At 46.9% G+C, this 21,001-nt stretch overlaps 1 protein-coding gene across 1 annotated transcript; it reads right to left on the bottom strand.

Moving 5' to 3' along the window:
• Positions 1-17,593: 17,593 nt before the first annotated feature.
• RGS2 (regulator of G protein signaling 2) lies at positions 17,594-20,607 on the bottom strand. Its single transcript, XM_055725079.1, has 5 exons — positions 20,525-20,607; positions 20,195-20,293; positions 20,034-20,095; positions 19,005-19,171; positions 17,594-18,569 (listed from the first exon to the last, which is right to left on the bottom strand). The coding sequence occupies exons 1-5, from the start codon at positions 20,590-20,592 to the stop codon at positions 18,375-18,377; spliced, it is 591 nt and encodes a 196-aa protein (XP_055581054.1). The 5' UTR covers positions 20,593-20,607; the 3' UTR covers positions 17,594-18,374.
• Between the last annotated feature and the right edge of the window lie 394 nt (positions 20,608-21,001).

The following is a 21,001-nucleotide window of genomic DNA, read 5'->3' as shown; positions in this document are numbered from 1 at the left end:
CTGGTATTTTTTGGTGCCCTTCTGCATTCTCTAGTTTCTGTACTGCTTTGCCGTCGCACAGTACGTCTATAAACATAACCCGCAGTCACCTTTTGTACTTTCTCATTTTCTCCCCAAACAAGAATGGTCTGGTCTGGACTTTGCAGTAATCTCTGATGTACCAGCAGTGGATCTCCAGCTGCAGGAGAGGAGCCACAGCCTCTGCCAGTGGTCCCAGCTCGCTGGTGGGAGGCGACATGGGGCTCTCTCTGCCTTGTATTTGAAGGCAAAAGTACAAAACCTTGCACAGGTCAAAGGGACTCTGTTATTCGCTTAACACAGGCAGAAATGTTCTGTGGCTGCAGGGTGCTGTGAGAGCCAGGGTACACAAACGAAAACCTGTGTTTCCCTACAGCAGGGGATGGCTAGCAATGGACATGTCTTCCTAACTTCCCATGCAGTGGCTTGCAACACTGTGTGGCTCACAGGCATGAATTCTTTCAGGTGCCATCAAACTCTTCTTTCACTTCGCACTTTATCCGTGAGCCAGTTCCTCCATGGAGCCCACCCGCCCCCGCTGTGGAGCCCAGCAGCAAAGAGCGAACTGGCCTTGGAGACCTTCGCTTCACAGTGCTTTGCTGAGCTTATCTCAGAGGTTTGCATGGGACACTGGCAGCTTCTCTGAAAGAATAATCAAAAGTCCTAAAAGTGTTTAAGGAAAATATGACAAGAATTTAAGTCTTCTGTTAGAAAAGTTGTTTGTATCATTCCTCAGAAAATTTATTTATAAATAATGTTGTCTTACGTTAAATTCATGTGCACCCAGTCCTACTCCATCCTCTTTCTGGTTCTTGAAATGTTTAGACAGAAAATACAAATGTATCTTATTATGCTTACTTATTGTCTGCCTCTTCCATTTACAAAGAGGCAAGAAGTTTTAGAGCTAAACTACAGTGCTTGTTTAAAAATGTGCAATTTCAGGAACTCTTGCGCAAAATGTCTGAGTTCTGCTTGCACTTTATTTTTTTCTTTCTCTACGTTTTTCTTCTCAATGTCATCCATGCAGAGGAGAGCTTTGTGTTTGAATAAAAAGTGATGTAAACCCAACACATTTAGGCCAGTTGCATCCATGTGCTCCTAAATCCACGTGGATGCAGACCTGAGGTCTGGACAGTATGCTTCAGGAAAAAACTGCCTTTACCTGGGACTGACTTGGCATCTGTAAAGCTCCCTGCCTGACTCCGCAGGTTGTCACTGGAAGCCAGAGTAATGGGCTGCTAAATGTGATTAATGCTATTTGCATCCAGCTTGTGGTAACAAAAAGAAAAAAACAACCCCAAAACAACCCCAACAGCAACAAAAAAACCCAAGCCAAACCAAACCAAAAGCCCTAAAGCCACCCCAACCCCCCTGAAAATCTTTACCACCAATTACATTTAGGGCTACACAACAGAAGCGGCTGCGCTGAACGGGGGACGAGTTGCTGCAGGGTGAAGCGTGAGACGCTGGTGCCCGGCGAGGGACGTCACATCCCTGGAGATATGACGAGTGTAGCAGCCTGTCTCATTTCTGCCCTAATTGTGAAATCGCTTCTTTGCCCTCATGGAGGCAATTCTTACTCTTGCAGCAGTCTGTGCTAGTCCTCTGGTGCTTGGCACGCGGCTTTGCTGTCCCCGCTGTGGCTGGCAGGGGCTGGGACACGGTTGTACCCTGGGGACGGTAACGAAAACCAGGGGCTCCTTCACCCCCTGTGCTCACGCACATGGTAGATGTTAAACAAACAACAACGCAGTGCCTGTTTCTGGATTTGCATGTACCTCCACGCTCATATATCACCTCCCCTGTCTGTCTGCAGGTTTTTCAATGATGTGCCTTTATTTTGGCAGTTTTGTTTGATTCTCTTGGTCTGAAGCGTGAGTTTAGGCTCATACATCAAAAGAGAATCCCACCCCTGTCTGTGGGGTTGTGTCCGTAAATGGTATGTAGATTTATAAGCTGGGTAAACAGTTGCTATTTTAAGAAGCTGCTGCTGAAAGTCTGGCTCTAACCCTCTGCAACTAGGACTAAATAATCATTTTTAGGTGTTCCACAGTGGCGAGAGTCTGTCACCTTCCAGCAGCAACAGGAGCTCCAAGCAAAGGCAATGACATCGTGCCATTTTATGGCAGCCCTAAACACTCAGAATAATAATTATTAAAAAGTGAAGACCTTTAAAATAATAAGAAAGAATATTTGGTTTGGGGAAGGATGGGGGGGGTTATTAGCCTTGTAGTCTTTTGTGCTTTTGGAAGTTGTATTTCAGCCTTTGCTCTGCAACCACCAATGTTACAAACATGTTTTAAGAAGAAAATTGGATTTGTCATGTTAAACCACATCTCCAAGAACTGAGGGTTCTCATAAAAGCAAAAAAGATCCACCGCTCGAGCACAAAGTGCTTTTAATCTGCATCTGGTTCTAAGTCTTAAACTCTCACTTTCCACTTCCCCTTGCCCAAACCTTGTCAAATAATCTTACTGCAGTGTATTACTAAATACACAATTAATTAACATACCATGACAGTTTTGTGCTCTGGTAGCAGCAAGAGGTTATTTCCCCACCAATCTACTTTTACCGCTCTGCTCAGGAAGCTGTGTCACAGGGACGCGTAAGTGCCACCGCGCTGACATCCGAGGCTGTGCACGATGACATCGCCGAATGAATCAAAAGGGAAGGGCAAACTTCAATATGTATATCCTGGCGTGCAGCAGTGACTGATATGGAAAAATATTAAGACACGGCATGAGTAAGGTATGTGGGAGCACTGGGTGTACGTGGGGCTTCACTAAAGGAAAGCCTCGCACCACCTGACAGTTGTTTGAATAAATCTTAAATCTACAGAGTGAGAACAAAAAGGCTGCACCTCGGCTTTCTGGGCTGGCTTAGGTGACCAGCAAACCCAACAAGCAGAGAGCATGGAGTTTCTGTTCTTAAACTGATCCCTTTGGTGCTGTGCGGAAGGATGTGCGTGCAGGGAAGGCGCCTTGCGGTAGCTCAGGTGGGATGGTGGGCAGCAGGTATGCCTGCGCTCCGGCTGGCTGGAAGCGTGGGAATGGGCACGGGCATGGCAGTGTAAATGCTGCCTTCGTGCTCAAAGCGTCATCGGCTGCGGGGTTGTTACCAGCCCTGTCGCGGCTTGCAGCGCAAGGGGTTATCAAAGCCCACTCTGTGGGTCAGGCTGTGGGTGCTGTGCAAGCAGCTCCCTTGAGAACTATGCATGTAGGTTTAATACCACGATGCTATCAAGTATCTGAGAGCTCTGAGTCACTTCCTAACCTTTCTCTCTGTCACTGAAGCAGTTGGAAGTGATGAACAGTTTTGCCACCAAGCCCTGCCTTGCCACATGCTCTCGTCCCAGCCCAAGAGCCTGATACTTGCGACACAGGCGTGGAAAGGGATGTAGGCAGCTGCTTTCTGCTCCAGAAATGCCGGAGCTGGCATCCCACTGAGGGTGAGAACGTGTGGGTGAGAGGATAGGATTGCAACACCCTAAATATAGATGGGAAGTCCCCAGCTACGCTGCTGTGGGACTGCATTCCAGTCTCTGACAACAGCATATGATTTTCAGACCAAATTTTTGCAGCATAATTCTGGTTTTACCTCTCTCTCAAAGTTTTACCTCTCTCCCAAGTGCCTTGTGCTATGCTGCCTGAGCCCTGCGTGTGCTATCAGCTTTGGCACAATGTAGAAACACATCCCTGACATAAAGCTAGGCAAGTACTTTCATGTTGGAGTGTACATGCTTGTCTGTGATGTTAAATCAGTTTGTCCCAGCTCTTGCAGTGGGTGTGCAGAAAGGTAACTTTTAATCACACAGATTTTTACCATTTGCAAAAGGCTGCGGTTTTGCCCCCTCCTCAGCTGCACAATTCGGCAACTGGCAGCACCAGCAGCATGTGCTACAGGAGTGTGCTGGGGGGGCATGTAAAATATGCATCTCCTAAGTCCTAACTACCACCTCAGCAAAAGCCCTGAGAAACTTTTCAGCTTTGCTTAAGTCATTCCCCTTCCTAGATCTGTGCATTGGCGGAGCCCCCTAACTTTTAAGGGTGTTCTGCACAACAGCCTGAATTGCTGCTCATTGGCCTTACTCAGCACAGTGAAGGGGCAAACACAAGCTGACCCCTCTCCTTTCATGCTCTGGCTGCAAACCACTGCTTGGAGAGTTCTCACAAGCAGACCCATCAGCTCTAATAATCACTCAGCCCAATTTTGTTTAGGTTTCTTTTTGATCTAGCCAGCCATCTATTAAAACTGTTGATACTTTCGACCTCTGGATGATCCAGAGTGTGATTACAGAGTGTGCGAGGACGTGCTCCCGCTTGTTTGTTTGAGATTTGCCTCCTGGCAGATGCTGTTGGGTGCCAGACTCTTCCCGTATGGCGTGAAGCAAGGAGGGCTCGTTTGGGGCTGTTTTTTTAACATCCCTGCCCTGTTTGAAAAATTATAAACAGGTCCCTCTGCCACCTGTTTTTATGAAATGCCCTCAAAACCAGCTGTCGGGGAACGAGGTGCAAGGAGGAACTGTCCACCCTCTCCCAGTCCGGCAGGGAGAGGAGTGTGGACCCGATTTCACAATCCGGGTCTTTCTGCTGATCATCTTGTTCCCATGGGCTTTTCTGTGGGAAACAAACCTCTGAAAGAGAAAGCTGTCTAAATCAGTAACGGGATTTCTCTTAAGCACTCACTGCTGAAGGCAGTGGGAGCCCTGGGAAGCCAAAATTGCTTCTGAAAGCTGTTCTAAAACTGCCTGGGGATTTTGTACATCTCTTAATTTTCCATCTCCTCCCAGTAACGTACAATAATAAAGTGAGACCTAGTGTTAGAAAATTGCTCTGGAGTTGGCTCAGGTTTGTTTAGAATTTAAAGCAATTCCCAAATGTCTCTGTTCCTGGAACCTTGCTCCAAACACAAGTCTATTTTAGCTTAATGTGATTCCCTGAATGAGCTAAACTAAGTAAGGAAAAGACAACTGGGTACCAGCATCTGAATATTTCTATCCTGGACCAGGTACTGTGGAATATTTTATTCCACATTAACTATTCCAGCAAATTCTCCTGTGAAAAAAAATGTTTAATAGAACTGTGGAAAGAATTAAGACCCTTTTTTTCCCCCAGAAAACTGAAGCATCACTGTAACCTCATTGAATTGCTTCATATTTTCCCAGACTAAAGAACTGAGGAGGATATTTTGGACAGAAAAGTCAAGGTTTCTGTTATGCCTTAATGCTGACATTTCTAAATGCCAGTCTTTATACCAACCATCTCTTTTTCGCAAAAAATCTTGTACTCTTGTTTAGATCAGAATAGCCTTCAGAATGACAAGCCTCATTTTAGTTGGAGAAGCAGGAAAGGTTTAGCAATAACTTTCCTTTTTGTAACACAAGTAGGCCAGCCTCGTTGTGTGGCAGAACCAAGTCCAAGCCAGGGCGTGTTTCAAATGTGTCCCCAAAATCTCGGCTATTTCACAAAATGAGGTTTCTCGCCTCCAGCTCCCCGCCTGCCCACGCAGGGCACCAGGGGGCTGGAAGCTTTTCTCATCGCTCACCCCCTCCCAAAACTGTTGGCGTTGACCGCAGCGACCATTTTTCTGTCAGGGCTTCTTGGCAAATACCTTCCAGGAAGCAAAGACTGCGGAACTGAAAGCTGCTGTTGGCAGCTCACAGCAGGTAGGTGAGAGAAAAAATCTTTTTGGAGATGTGGGGCTGCTGCAGGGGCAGGAGAGATGGTGGGAAGCAGAGGCAGAGGCTGTCTGGGCTGCCCCATCACCTGCTGCTGCACCAGGCCAGCGAGGAAGACGTGGAGGCTCTTCTGCAAGAGTTAAAGTCACAGCTTTGACTGCAGTTTGCACATACACCCAATTAACTCAAAATTAATGACCTAGAACCCAGTACAACAGTTGGGCTCAATGGTGCAGAAACAAACCTCCCTTTTACATTCAGGACAATACTTTTTTCCTAAACCAGTGCTGGTCAGTCCTGAAGATCAAAGAATTGCAAGTTTAGTGTGTGTATTTCTCTTGCTTCTCTTTCTTATGCCCATTGCTGTGGCTTTCCTAACATCCAGTATTGTATTTCTTCAGGTTTCATGTCTTACCAGCTTTAGATTAAAAGACAAAGAAATAAACCCTTCCTCAGAATTTGCTGCTGTCTTACAAAACCCACGCACAGAGGCCTCAGGTGGAGCAACGAGGGAGGGTGAAGTCAATGCTTACGTGGCCAGTTTCTTGGTTTCAATTTCAGGCTTTTCTGAAAGGCTGAACTTAAGGGCAACATCCGTTTATTCAAAACAGTTGCTATTTCATATCTATCTATCTATAGAGATAGATATATCTTTTTTTAATATTAATGAGTATCTGTATCTTAAACACAGTCTTTAAAGACGGTAACTCCTACCTAAGCGCTAACTGGTAGGTAGAAATGTGTGATCGGCCCTTGCAGTAAATGGGATGATTTCCCTTTGCGCCAGATCTAGGCATTCGTCAATGGTTTGGCTGCATTAACCTAAGACCACTCAGAGAGAAAAATGCTTCTAACCACCTACAGAGTGCACAGGTATCTTGCAACATAACTCACCGTGCTTTATTCTGCGTCTAAAGCAAGAGCTGTCCCAGTTCACCTTTTGTAGCTGCAAAAATGAGGCATATTTTTGAAGATGAGACTTTCAAGCAGAGCTGTAGGTCTTGGAGGGCTCGATCCTCACCCTAAAAGCAAGCAAGACAGTGTTGCTGTGGGTGTGACCTGACTGAAGGGATGCTAGCTGAGCTTCCAACACCAGCTCAGCCCCAGACAAAGCCAGCTTCTCATGAAAGGTTAGTCAGAAATATAAATGCTGTCTGTGTGAGACATCTTTTTGGAAAACACACCCCAGGAAGAGAGCGGCTGCTGTGGGGATTAATGGAAGGAAAGTTCTGCTGGCAGCGTGCAGCTCAAGGTGTGCCCTTCAGTAACTGGCCATCATTTGGTGACACAAAAAACCTATATTTCGAAGGCATTTCAAGCCAGAAACCTGGCTCCAAGGTCATCTCACAGCCTCTGGCCCTTGGATCCAGCTTTTAGTACCAAGGACCCATTTGGTTCTTTCTAACAAGATGTCAGAGAAAACGAGACATTGGACAGAGCTGCCTTCATTTACTCCTGCCAAGGAGGAAATGTGGGTGAAAAGGATTCCCTCAGTTTTGCAATACTGCAGCTGTGGCAGTAAACAGAAACAGTAGCTGAGGAATCATAAAAGATTGCAAGAATAGAAATAATTATCATGGTAAATCAGGGTCTGGGAAAGGGAAGTAACCTGCTACGTCAACTTATCCGAGTCTTTTGCCGTTTCTGAAATTGCAGCAGGGGTCAGTCACTGGAGCCCTGCCGGCCGCTGCTGTGTCCCCTGCCTCGCTGTGGGAGATGCTAGGATGTATGGGTTATTTAGAAACACATATGCACTCTAAACTTTCGAGGAAACTTTAGTAGATTCTAGGTGAAAGTTGAAGCTGTTCAAGCAAGAACCGTTAAAGTCCATGCTTTAACCGGAATTAGTTTGTTTGGCCTTAGTCAGAGTGTAAGTCTGGTAACTGCAGAAAAGGCCACGCAGTCAATAATAACAACAGCTTCAGCCACGGCTGCTGAGCTGCGCCGCTTCCCAGCACATCGTTTTCTCTATCATGGGTAGGGCGTGAGAGGGGGAGAATATCTATAAACTACGCAGTAAGAAAGATGCAGTAGCAAATCAAGCTAAAACGAATGCTCATCTCAAATATACTGGATTCCTCCTTAAGCCAATACGATACCAACTAGCTGAGGAAGATGCATCAGTGCTTGGTGGTACTGAAATACTGCAGGAAGCAGCAAATTCAGCTGGCTGCCTGAATTGCTGGTGAAACTGGCTCCTGGCAGTTGATTTGTAGTAAAGAGTTATTCAATCGGATACTTATCTTATAAAAATCGATACTCTGCAGATAGCATTCCTTATGCCATAACAGCATGGGTTTTACTTACTCTGGAAACTGCACTCTTTACTGGAAAGCCACTAAACATATGAGGATATACTGCCGGAAGATACGCATTTGCATCACTGCTTTCCTAGCTCTGTTTGGAAATCGGGTAAGCTGCTTGGAAAACGATGATGCTGAGCAGCTTTGTCCTTTTACACTTTTACCCATTTACATTATGCCAATGACTCAGATTGCCAATGTGCTAAAATTATTTTCAGGCTATAATTGAACCTTGGACCTCCCAGCAAGGCTGTTAGGCGTCAGTAGGTATATTCAGCTGATCTGTAACGTGCAACCATTTATTGGATGCTAAACCAGCCAAGAAGCCCTTCTCTTTCCTAATGACTGACGCACGATGCCCCTTCCCTGTTTGGGCAACACTGTGTTCACAGATTTGCTGGTAATATCTACCATTTGAACTGCTCCCCAGTCTGTGAATGTCTCCTGATGTGCTGTTGTGTGACCAGTCTGGCTGGGTTATCGGGGAAGGAGGGGCAGAAAATCAGCAGTTCCGACTCCAGATGAATGGCATTCCTTCCGAAGAGGCTGGTGATGCGCCAGAGGAAGGTGGAGGAGGAGCACAAAGGGGAAAGTATAACAAAACCAGTGATGACGGGCTTGAACCTTGAGGTCAATCAGCCTCTCCTTCCTGTATCTCAGGCCATGGGCCCCCATCAGCGCATTTCTCTCCTCCCCATCACCCTCATCTAGCGTCTGGGCGACCACAGGGTAAGTTGGATCAGTGATCTGATCCCATGGAAAACAAATCCACCAAGAAAAGAAAAATTTCATGCCCAACCAACTTGCTCATCCTGCTCTGCAGCAGCTGCACAGCTGCTGAATCAGATGCGAGGGCAGCGAGGGATGTGCAGAGACTGGGCAAGGGGAGGGAGTGGGGGAGCACAACTGTCCCGCTTCCCGGTAAAGCAGCTGCTGCTGGTACGTCATCCCAAAGCCTAACATGAAAACCATATCCTTGGTTTGTCTGAGCAAAATTCCCTGAATCCATGCTGCTAGCAACTGCCAACAGAAAGCTCCCTGAGGAATGCTGCTGGTGTCCCAGCAAAGGCGTATCCTGTGCCTTGTCAGTCACCCGGTGTGGCAGGGACCAGGAAGGATGTGACCCAACAGCTGTCACCCAGCTGGCGATGTTGCTCAAGGTCCTTTGCTATGCATGTTAACAGCATGTTGAGATTTAAAAAAAGTTACCCAAATGTGGCTGCTTTTGGTAAACTGCTATTAAAATAACCTTATGCATCCATTTGTGGTTGTATCAGTTCTACAAGTGGCTTGTTCCAGGAAAGAGTAATTTGGGCCCCACTGAGTCCCACAGGCACAAGCTACGCTCTGTTGTCAGTAAAGCAGCAAAGCAGCTGCATTATTTCTGCCCTTGGGGAGTGCCAGCAGTGATGTTTCTTCCAGCTCCTCTTGATCTGAAGGGAAGAATATTTCCCATCTGCTGGCAATCTGCTAGCAGCTGCATCCACGCTTCCTCAGTGACATTTCTTCCACACTCCTCTATTGTTTGTGGCACTCAAACTTCATGCAAACCCTGCAGCTGGCATGTTCTTTGCCTGTAAATAGTACTTTGTTCCCCTCGAGTTTGTTTTGTTTCTGGTGGCATTGATTCCCGGTCCTCCTGCTGTCACCGGCAGCACCTGCCTGAGCCCAGCGTTCCCCTCCCGGGGCAGCTGCGGGGCTAATGCTTCCCCAGCCTGCACTCGCTCACAGGAGCTGCTGCTGCCTTTGCACGTTATTTCCTAACTTGTTGCCTTATTAACGACTGCCATCATCATTAGTCACTTACTACTTCCTAGTGGAAAGTATGTTCAACACAGACTGCTCTCCAAGTCTGCGCTGATTGTACCTGCTCACGTGCAAAGAGGGGATGACTTTCCCATCTGGAGGCCGCTGAAACCTTCTCTTGGTGGTGATTCATGGGGCTGAAGCAAATGCTTGGCACGTTTCTTCCCCTTGCTAGTGGCCAGCCATCCCGCCACAACGTCCTGCTTGGCCATGCTGCCAGCCACACGGCTGGCCTGACAGGAATGCTCTGTCTTTAGGGAAGGTTCTCCCCATGCCAAGGATGCTCCTCTGCAGTCCCAGTACTCCTGCAGTTATGCTAGACTGCTGGGCTGGAGGCATACTGCGGTACGAAAAGCATACTGGTGATTGCTGGAGTGGTGTTTCAGAAAGACTCACCTACTCCAAGGTTTCTGGGGCTACTTTTGGGAGCTGGCTATTACAAGCCAGTTATAGGCATACTCCCCTGCTTCGCTGCTTCACTTACGCCACATTAGCTGAGATCTTCTGGACGCTGTAGATCGATGTAATTGCTCCGCACAAAGCTGAGGAGCTCTATTTCGTATTTGCTAATGTATCGTTCCGCTCAACTAATTAGTGGTTTGGTTTGCCCATCCCTGCCACAGAGTGAGGCAGCGGTGATCAACCTGCTGATGGATGTAAAGCCCCTTGCTCGGAAGAGAAGGGCCACAGCTAGCCCCGGCTGAAGTGTTGGTGGCTAGCCAGGCAGTGCTGGTGGCTAGCCGGGCAGTGCCGGCATCTCACCAAGCTGACTCTCTTTCTGTAAACTCTTAGCATGGCAGAGGATACAAGTTCAGCATTGTACTGGGAATGTTTGACACCAGATCCAACACCTTGCTCAAAACTTAGATGGACACCATAAAACCCCAGACTTTGCTCAGCTAGGCTTTACGTAATAATTACTCCAGGTTAAATATGACAGGAACGCTGCCGGGCAGGTGCATTAGCTGGGATGCAGGGAACAGCCCAGCTGCTCAGTGCTCCTTTCCATACTAGACATTGTCATTAGTTTGTTGCCCTGATAAACGTTGGGTTTGTCTCATAACACAGAAGTTACTGAAAGAGAATAACTAACCATTTTAGGGTGGCCAGTGGAGCAGATTAAAAAACATTTCTTCTGATTCCAGCCATGAAAAGGGACAGTAGTTAGGACTCACTTTCAGGAGGTTGCCCCACTGTTAGCAGCCTTGAGAAAAAAATAGAAAGAGATTTGCTAAAGTTCTTGTGTGTGTGGTGTAGGCACCTTCTCCAGAAGTCACAGTGCACAAGCACGCCAAGACACAAGGTCCTTTTTGGTGTGCAAAGGCTGCTTGTTCCAGAGCACAGTGGCTTTTACACTGTTGTAATTTGTTGATTTTGTAAGGAAATGTACAAAAGGAGATGTGGTTTACATGTGTGTATGTGTTTCAGAACACCACACTTCATAAAAATTGTGTCCTCTCATTTTCCTCAGAGCTAAACAGCTTCAAGAGGTTATTGTGCAAGCGCAGCGTTGCAAGCTGTGGGGAAGAAACACCTGGATGGGGGTGTGTGTGTATGAAAAGGAGAAGGAGGTCAGCTGGCAGGGAGGGCTGTGCTCTGCCTGCCTTTTCAGATGTTGTATCTAAACACTCAGCAAAAATGTTAATCTCCAGGGAGATGATGTCTCCTAGGTATTACATGTCCAAATTCCTCTGGTCTATTCTGGAGAGGAACTGTCTAAGGCATGCCGTGAAGGTCTGTGCTTGGGGACCACTGCCAGCCTCGGGGGGGTCTCTGTGGCCGAGTGAAGCTCAGCTTAGCTGGGAGCTCTCCTAGGGACCCAGTTTTCAAAGAAGATATGAAGGCTGATTCCATGTACTGTTCTCACACCTGCATCCACCTCTTTCCAAATCTGCCTGCTGCTCCAGTGCTTAATTATCCCAGTCCGTGACATTGTTTTACAGCACCAGCCATCCCCCCAGGCAGCTCCGAGGCACAGAGCATGCTTAACCTAGCGAGAGACCACTGAGACCTCTGAACTTTTGGGAAATTGGTCTGGATAAAAGCTCTTGCCACACTGACTCTTCCAGGTGTTGGGAACATTTTCCTTGCCAGGCTATGGCAAGCGACTGCCAAGGATTTGAGCTTCTCAGTGTTACTAAAGCACACACACAGTGGTTTTGGGGGTAACAGAAGCATTTTGACAGCAGCCTGCAGGTGTGATAGCGTCCATCAGGATTGGGAATCTTGGCCCAATGAACAATTAGCAAATGTTAATTGCAGGTAAATCAAGAGGGTGATGTAGTATATTGTTGCTTTAGTGCTAGCAAAAGGCACATCCATGGTTCCGGCCTTGCTGACTTACGGAAAGAGCTGTGTGGCTGCTGAGCTGACTCCTGGCTTATTGAGTTCCTCAAAATGACAGATTTGGCCCTAATTTGTACGCATATCTCTAGAGACGTAACCTAGTTGTCAGAATTCCAGATGAAAATTAATCTGGTCCCTTTGCATTAGGCTAACCCAACCTCTTCCCACAGCCAGCTCTGTAGAACACCTTGGTTTTTCCTCTAAAAAGATGAAGCCAAGAGGCTTTATTGGGAAAAATTCTGCACACTTTCAGTAGCTACCTATGTGTTCACACAGGTATTAGCCTGTCGAAACAAGTGTGATCTCCATAGCATCATAAAAATGCAGCCAGTGGGATCACATAACTATGTCACTCCACCCTGCCCTCCATAAAGCTCTGTGACTATCTGATCCTAAGGTCACGGCTGAGCTTTTCCTCAGCTTTCAACTGTGACCCATTTATACCGCATATTTATCCAGCATTTTCATCTCAAAGGGCTGCTGCTGCTGAGTAAGCTGACCTCTCCTTTTGAAAACAGAAGGACCCTGCTCCGAAACCCTGCAGCCTGCAGGAAGGACAAGCGGCAAAAATGATGTTTCAGTCTGCCGATGGCACCAAAGGTGGCTGGGACAGTCCTGGTGTCCCTGACAGTCATTCCTCCCCTTGCTCGAACGCCCGGTCCCAGCCCGCAGTGGGTATCAGGGAAAGTAAACAGTGGGAACCAACCACGGCCAAGTCAGGAGACAGCTCAACTTTGCAAACAGACGTACTCAGCCTGGGCGGACGCCAGGGAGGGCAGCCACACGCGACAGATCATCTCTCTGACGCAGTATGAAGCCTGCTGAGAGCGGGGGAAGCCTCCGACATCTGCACATACCACAGCTGAGATGGCCCCGGGGTGGTCAGAATAGCTCCCCCCCAGCGCCCCTTCGCCTCCTGAGCTCAGCCCCATCAGCTCCAGCTGGTCCCAGCCTGAGCTCGGCTGTTAAAAGCAATAGCTGAAACAGGAGGGTGCTAGCACAGCCCCTCGCTGCCCCTCTGCAGCGCCTGCACCCTGCCACGCTCCTCATTTCAATTTTCCTTGGACATCCCCAACGGCAAAGGAACGCTCCGGCTCAATAAACAGCCCGCTCTGCTCCCGAGTGCCTTTTCCATATCGGACAGCTGACTTTATGAGCCCTATAAATACATAAGTACCGTGTCCCCTGAAAGCCCAGAGTCAGGCTCCCATCCAGGGAGCCATGGAGCTGCTCTCTGCTCTAAATCTGTAACGCAGAAACATAGCCTATTCCATGAGAACCCAGGTGGGAACACTGGCTGGGGAACACAAGTACTAATTTTTGTCAATTAGATTATCTTGAATGGAATATTTAATACTTTTAATGGAACCTCATTTAATTGCTGCTCATGGGTACTTTGTAGCTGTTGGAAACTCTGATCTAAAAGATTATTTTAATGAAAGATTGCCAAAGGACTCACATTTTAAACTCCTACGTAGGATAACAGCGGGACTGTTTTCCCTGGGCTGCCGTGCTGGCCAGCCCTGTCCCAGTTACGGCGCTCCGGGTGATGCCAGTGACCACACTTACAGAATGGTCTGAGGCTGATTGCTGAGGGTCTCCACTGCAAATCCGACTGCAGAGCCCCCTCAAAAATTCAGACTGTTTTGGGGTCATGAGCTTGTGGGCCCTATGGCTAGCACGGTAACCCTCAGAAAGGGGCTCCTTCATATTGGTGTTAGGGCCCTGAGGACAGGGGTGGCTTTAAGCACCCTCAGTAGCCCCAGCTGGTGCTGCCCCGTGGCCATGGCCCCGTTTCAGCTCAGCCTTGAGAGCCACGTGTTTCCCCCGAGCTTTGCTGTAGGTGCAGCCTCTCTCTCCTGGATGGATCAGGCCCTGTGCTGCAGACAGATCTGTCACCAGCCCTGTCTCTGGGATGGACCCTGGGGTGATGAGGCGGCCTTGCTGCTAGCCCCGTCCCCATCTCCTGCTGCTGGCTGGCAGTTTGCTTCTGGCACATGTGAGCCAGTAGAGACACCAGCTATTGCTGTGCAGGTGGGATGAGGGGGAGCCATCGGTGATGTTTTGCCACCTGAAGGAAGATGAATATGGGATGCTATTCCAGGTTCCAACCAGTTTTTCCCCTCTTGAATCACAGTTAGTCAAATAAAAAATAAAAAAATCCATAAAGAGCCTAAAACTACTTCTAAAGGTCACTCTTCTGCTCCATGCAAGCTGCCAAGTTAAAAGTCTCATCCAAGAAAGCCTTCCACACACACATATACCTATGCCTATAAAGCCCTTTAAAACATCATTAGTGTCCCCTTCTCCAAATGGAAATTGGGAATTTTAAGTGGAAACACAGGTTTTATTTATAGTCTTGGTACATTTTTCAGCCACAGTACGTAAACGTGAGGAGCAAGAGTGCTGCGTTGCCATTTATTTACCGAGTGGCACTGCTTTCCCATTCGCCTGGAGTGGTGAGTCAGCATCACCGGTGAGCTTGCCCTGTTCTCAGAGGTCCTCTCCAGCCTTTGGGCCAGAGAGCACGTGCGAGAGCCAGCTGCTTTGGGTCGGATTTTAGGAGATTATACGTTGCTGCCTTGATAGCACAAAGGACTCTCCTTCAAATCGCCCTATGCTGCAGTGTCAGCACAAGTCCTTTAAAAAAAGCCAAGCTGTTACCAGATCCAGACAGTTGAAACTCATGACCTAGTTTCTCAAAATCGTGAGATTGGCTTAGAAAATTAGATATCTTTTTTTTATAAGATTGCATATCCTTTGCATTAAGTTCTGGTTTGGAGAATTACTAGGGATACTCCAGTTGCAATTTGAAAATTTATTTTCTGCATAATCGTAAGGGTGAGAAATGTAATTTTTGTAATATTAAAGCAGGGGAATTGCTCGTCTGTAGCAGCTAAGAAAAGCACCAGTTACTGAGAGACTGTGGTCTGAAAACGGTGATACATGGCAAGTTAAAAGTTGCCTTTATTCCTGCTTTGCTGGTATTTTTCAGCAGTTCTAGCTCCTCAGACTCTACGTGCCACCATCAGTCGTGTTAGCAGTGCTGAAGTGGCAGGGAGTCTCCTGGGCTCAGCCAGGGCTCGCTGTGTGGCTGGAGGCTGCACCGGCAGAGCCGGGGGCCCTTCTGCCCACTGCCCTCTGGAGAGGTCCTCTTCTCCCTGTCCTTAGCCTTCTGCAGCAAGTCCTTTCTCCAAAAAAGCTGAGCTTGTTTACAGACTTGTTCAGGACTCGTGCTCCTTTGCAGCTATGGTTCCTGGAACGCAGCTCCCCGCTGGGGTCCCTCCTCTGGATTTGCCTGCTCAGGTGCCTGTCAGTAGGGATATGGGCTGCAGCAGCTTTATAACCCGATGGAAGTAAGAAGAGGACTGTGCTCTGGCCAGCTGCTTAGCAGTGCCCTCACTGGAATCCCCCCCAGCTCTGCCGCCCTCCCTTCGCCGTTCCCCGACTGGTGTTTTGCCCGGTGGGATTGGGGTGGAGGGGCCAACTGGCTGGCCGGGCTGCGGAGGAACGAGCAGTTCATGATTTGTTCCCATTGGAAACTGATAGCACAGTTCCAATTTTAACTGCAGCGGTATGGCTGCCCACAGCATGGATCCATCATCTCTTAAAGCAATTGGTGGGTTTGCGTTTCTCCAGGAAATGTTCGTAGCCATCTTTTGGGTTGCAGCATCCCCAACGTGCTTGTCGTACCCTTTTTAATGGTGGTTACCCCTGGGAGTTGGGAAAACAGGGCTTTTATCAAAAATAGGAAAAGCAACAATTGGAAGGAATGTTGTGTGCACAGATCAGCTGTATTTGACAAAAAGTAAGATTTATTTTTGTTTTCCCTGTTGATACACCAAACTGTTTTGCTGCAAAGCTTACCCCTAAAGCCAGGGCTCTCAGGCGCTGCAGAGGGGCTGTGCCAGGGAGCCAGCATGGCTTGGTCGGTTGGCTACCCCTGTGCCACGCTCAGTGGAAGCTATGGAACTGCCTGCACAGCCTTCCTGAAGACCAATGTTCACAGTTCAGATCTTAAAAATATACAAGAACAGCCCTCAGGCAGCGATGCCCTGCCTAACGGCCCCACCTAATTTCCCCTCTGAACTACATACTGCTCTATGAGTAGTTCTGGCACCTGCTGAAACTAGAAGTGTTGCTTTTCCCGAAACCAGACATTAGCAGTGGTTAATTACCACATTCCAAATTGGCACAGATTAAAGCTGCTTCACTGAAGCCAATGAAGCTTCATGGAATTATTCCTGCCCTGGCTCAGAGTCATTAATAGGTATAGTTCTGGCTATTTTTATGCTCTTCAAATTATTTTGTTAGATTACGAAAGCAATTATCAGCCCAAATCTTTTTCCTGGCTGGAAAAAAAAACTTTCTCTATTGCAGTAACTTATTGGGCTGAGTTTTTCTTGTGCTTATTTTAAGCAGACTTAACTGAGCAGCAGACTTTGCTGTGTGAGGGCTAGCTCTCACAGCCCCAGGAACAGGGCTACAAGCAAAGCAGAGGCTGCATCAAATTTGTTTCTTTCCATGTGTAAAGGCAGCGTAATGGATATATGTTGTGTGTATGTATATATGCACACTACTATATATCCTGCAATATGCATATACATGCATGAAGTAGTTGCTTTTGAACAGTTTTTGGATGTGTAACTGATGTCGAAAATCCTTTGATGAGAATTTTCCTGATGCCTGGAGAAGCAGACCACTATAGAAGTGACTACTGGGGATATATGTGAACTAAGCAATTAAAGCTGTAACCTGAGGACTGGAGCCAAAAAATATGTGGAGCCAGGACATAAGCAGACCTAGAGTTCAGACAAGTCACAAAACTAACAAACTAGGGATCTTTTTCAGAAGTATTGGGTTTGGATGTTGTCAGAAAGAGTGACATAGAATAATGGCAACTAGTAACCTTCCCTCTAAGACATACTCACCTAGCAGGGAGTCAAAATACTTTTACGATAACGTTACTTCTACTGACTCTGTAGAGGTTTTACAGCCTGACGCTAAAGCCCTTCTAAACCCTTTTTCAAAGGGGAGGTTTTGAGCAGGAGCAACTGTGCTACTCATGTACTACTATTTGGAATAGTGCCTGTATCCAAATAGCATCCTGTGACTTCCAGCAGCAATACTGGTGCTTTCTTGCTGATCTGTCATGTTAGCCATACACTTACCTTGCACTTGGAGACTTGTTCCATGGGGACATATTTAAGATTGAGCATGTGATTGAATAAGTATTTCCCTGTTAAGTTTCCAAGCTCTGAGGATTTGTTTGTTCAAAAAAACAAAAACAATCCAGAAAAAAAACCACTTGCCTGGTAGATTAAGAAACAATAGCTTTAAAATTAGCTCTATTAAGATCACACCCAGGACGCAGTCCCAATGCTTGAGAGTTCAGTGCCAGACAGTATATATCTGTGTGTACAAAACAAGCAACAAAAGAAGCTCTGTATCAAAATTTTATTAAAAAACATAAGAGACTTCACTGAAGCTTGCTGTCCTCAAGACAGAATTATGACATTATTGCAGCATTCAACACAATCATAATCCAAATATAAATATAATACTATACAGCTCCTGCTCGCCTTGGCCAAGTTCTGCCCTCAGTCTGGCCTTGTGCAGCCCCATTGACACAATCCAGCCCCGTGTATTTCAGTTGCAGAACAGAGCTGTCCCTTGTCACTTCACGCTGCGCAGCACTTACTGCCTGGAGGTCACTCAGAAACCCCAACACATCTCTGCAACTAGAGGCAGTTTACTGAACTGGTATGAACACACCAAGTGACTGACAAGAGCAACACCAGTTGATGTTTAGGAAAAATACATACATAACCAATTACTCAAGTTCCCAAAGGTGCACAACTGCAGAGCAGCTTCTGTTTACAAGGAGGCAGCTCCGCTCTGACCTGCTGCATCACCACCTCAGCCGGGACAGAAGGGCTTTTACACTGTATGGTTGGGTCTAATGCACAGTTACCTTTCACTGCAGCACTCGCAGCACAGTGCGCTGCCAGCAGCTGGCTGGCACGCTCCTGCCACCACCTCTGAATGCCCTCCAACAGCACCACTCTTTGCCATCAGCATTGCACCAAAGTCAGCATTTGTCCTTGCACCATGGCAAACATACTGAGCACTGGGTATCTCAGTCTTTTAGGACAGGATGCTGCCATCAGCTGTGGCTTGCTTCCCCACTAGCCAAGAGGCATCTTTGCGCTCTCCTCCATTGCTCATGTCCCCTGGACTGCTCTGGTGATGGGCGCCTTCTTGCACAGCTGCTGATAGAACTCAGATTCCAAAAACCGTGGATATGAGTTATTCTCCATTAAGCTGTAAACTCTCTTCTGCGCTGCACTGAAGCAGGTATGCGTGGCTTCTTGAATATTCTGTGCAATCATGTTCTTTGTTTGGAAGTCTATGTTTATCTGAAATAATAAAAAAAGACATTTACTTCTGAGAACTGAAGTATAATAAATCACAAAATTTCTGAAGAGGTGAAAAAAAGGTATGACCATATTACTCAGGGTCAAATGAATGAAGTTTCCTTTACAGAAATTTTTATACAAAACCCCAAATGATTCAGATACCATTTATCTCTCAGTGCTAAACTCAAATATGTTACAGGTGTTCAATGCGGTTGTTGACTTCCCCACTTAAGATAGAAACTCCCCAAAATACTGGTTGTGCCATTTTCCAGCTTGGTGAAAAGGCAGTTAGGGAGAGAGTTACATTCAGACACAGATACCGAGGTAGATACAGCGCAGTTTGGCACCTGTATCTTAAAGGGAGTTCAGATAAACAAGTAAGAGCTGTAAGAACTTAGAACAGGGCACTCAATGCTTAAACAGGTTTTTCTTTACCTCTTTGGGAGCTTCCTTTTCAATGAAATCATTGTAAATTTTTTTTGCCTTTGATGTCAGCTTCTGGGGTGACTTGGTTTTCTTGAAGTCCTCACAGGCCAGCCAGAACTCAATATTCTCCTCACAGAACTCAGACTTCAGAAAAGCTCGGAAAGCAGCAAGACCATCTACAGTAAGGAAAAAAACACACCTCAATTAACTATTCAAGAATCTTGAATTTACCACTGGTTACATCTGTTACTACCAAAACATTTTGCTGTAGTTCTGTGTCAGGCTCTTTCAGAGATATCATAGCAATAAAGGATATTTCCACAAATATGTATGCATGCAAATGAATGCTGTAACAGCTTGGCAGGCTTCACCCAGCTAGTAATTTTTTTTTTAGGTAAGCACAAAAATGAAAGCCATCTCTAATCAGTATGTTCCTTTTTGTGATGCCCACACATATATTAAAAAACCTCTTTCTAGATGTGCTCTCCTGTGTTAACCTTTACACTGGAGTAAATATTTGACTGTGCCACAAAACCTTTGGAATATTTTTTTGCAATGGAAAGGATGACTCAAGCAAGTTCAAAGAGCAAACAGTAATATTTCTTAGTCTTTCTGCTCTGCTTTTGAGTGCTTTTCCTTGCAGAACTACAGTAAAACCCAGACAGCGCTGAACTTCTGTGTTGCAGAATCCTTCCCAAGTTACTTGAATCCATTTCAATTTTGGTCTTGGTTGAGCAGTGAACAAATGCTCTTCTCACATTTGGCAAAGCTAAGTGGATAGGCATGATTTTAACTAGAAGGGTTACAAAAAAATGTACTACAATGAAGTATTCTTCATGTTTTAACATGTGTAATTTTTTTTAAAGAACACCTGTATGAATTTTGGCTTTAAACCATTTAAAGCATTTAACTTTCAAGACCAGAATCAAAGCTATTTAGATTAGAAAGATACAATGCCAGCATGCAAGAAGCAATCTCTTACATACAAACTTCACCAGCCCTTTGCTCTTAAATGCTACTTTTCAAAGACAAACTTACATTTGTTAGCAAGGAGTTCATCAAAGGCTTCTGACCACAGCTGCGCTTCTTCAGGGGAAGGTCTGCATGAAGAGATGGAGAACATTAGACTCCAATGCTCAAGATTTACTGTTTTTGTAGAACACTCCAGTTATTTAAAAAGTTTCCCTCACACAACTTACCTGAAGTAAGTGCGATGGTTCCCCACTTTCTTTGATTTCATTTTAGAATGGGAGGAGTTCTGCAGGAAATAGCTCAGTCTTGTTTTCCAATCTTTAATTCTGGAAGAACAGAGACAAGGACACACGTTAAAAGCGCCAACTCGAAGAGCTTTGAGACACCGGCCCCGCCGCTGGCAAAGGCTGCGGCAGCTTCCCCGGCGCTGCTGCGCCAGCTCCGCACCCGCCGCCACCCGGCGCAGGGATCCCGGTCCCCCCCGCTAGCCAGCGGCCAGCGTTAGCCAAGGTGCGGCCCGGCCCCTGCTCCCCCCCGGCCAGCCCCGGGGGACCCACATTGTCCGCTTCATCCTGCCCTTCTCCGCCTCCTCCGCCTCGCTGCGCCGCCGCCCGCCCCGCTCCATGCGCTGCCCGACAGCCCCGCCGGCCGCCGCCGCCCGCCTTATAGCGCCCGGGCCCCGCCCCGCCCCGCCCGGCCCCGCCCCGCCCGGCCCCGCCCCGCCGGGCAGGTGCCGCCTTCCCCCGGCGTCATCGCTCGCTTTTCCTTTCTTTTTGTCTTTCCTTCCTTCGGTTTTTCCTTCCTCTTTGTCTTTCCTTTATTTTCTCTCTCTCCTCCTTTTTTATTTTTTCTTTTTCCTTCATTTTTTATTTTTTCCTTTTCTTTCATTCTTTTTTCTTTATTTTTTTCCTTTTTTTCACCTTCTTTTCTTTATTATTTTCCTTTTCTTTCATTCCTTTTTTCTTCTTGGTTTTGTTATTCCCCTCACCCCCTTCTCAACTTGCCCTTGCTAGTGCCTTCTTAGAAAGCTTTTA

The sequence above is a fragment of the Falco cherrug genome, chromosome 12, assembly GCF_023634085.1.
Source record: "Falco cherrug isolate bFalChe1 chromosome 12, bFalChe1.pri, whole genome shotgun sequence".
Taxonomy (NCBI): domain Eukaryota; kingdom Metazoa; phylum Chordata; class Aves; order Falconiformes; family Falconidae; genus Falco; species Falco cherrug.
Note: the sequence above shows the minus strand (reverse complement) of the source record. Positions and strands in the feature narration are given on the sequence as shown.

Coding starts and splice junctions, on each gene's coding strand:
- RGS2 (XM_055725079.1), bottom strand. CDS start 20,592: ATGGAGCGGGGCGGGCGGCGGCGCAGCGAGGCGGAGGAGGCGGAGAAG. Junction 20,294..20,524: donor GGCAGGATGAAGCGGACAAT/GTGGGTCCCCCG, acceptor CTGTTCTTCCAG/AATTAAAGATTGGAAAACAA. Junction 19,172..20,033: donor TGAACTCCTTGCTAACAAAT/GTAAGTTTGTCT, acceptor TCCTTACTGTAG/ATGGTCTTGCTGCTTTCCGA.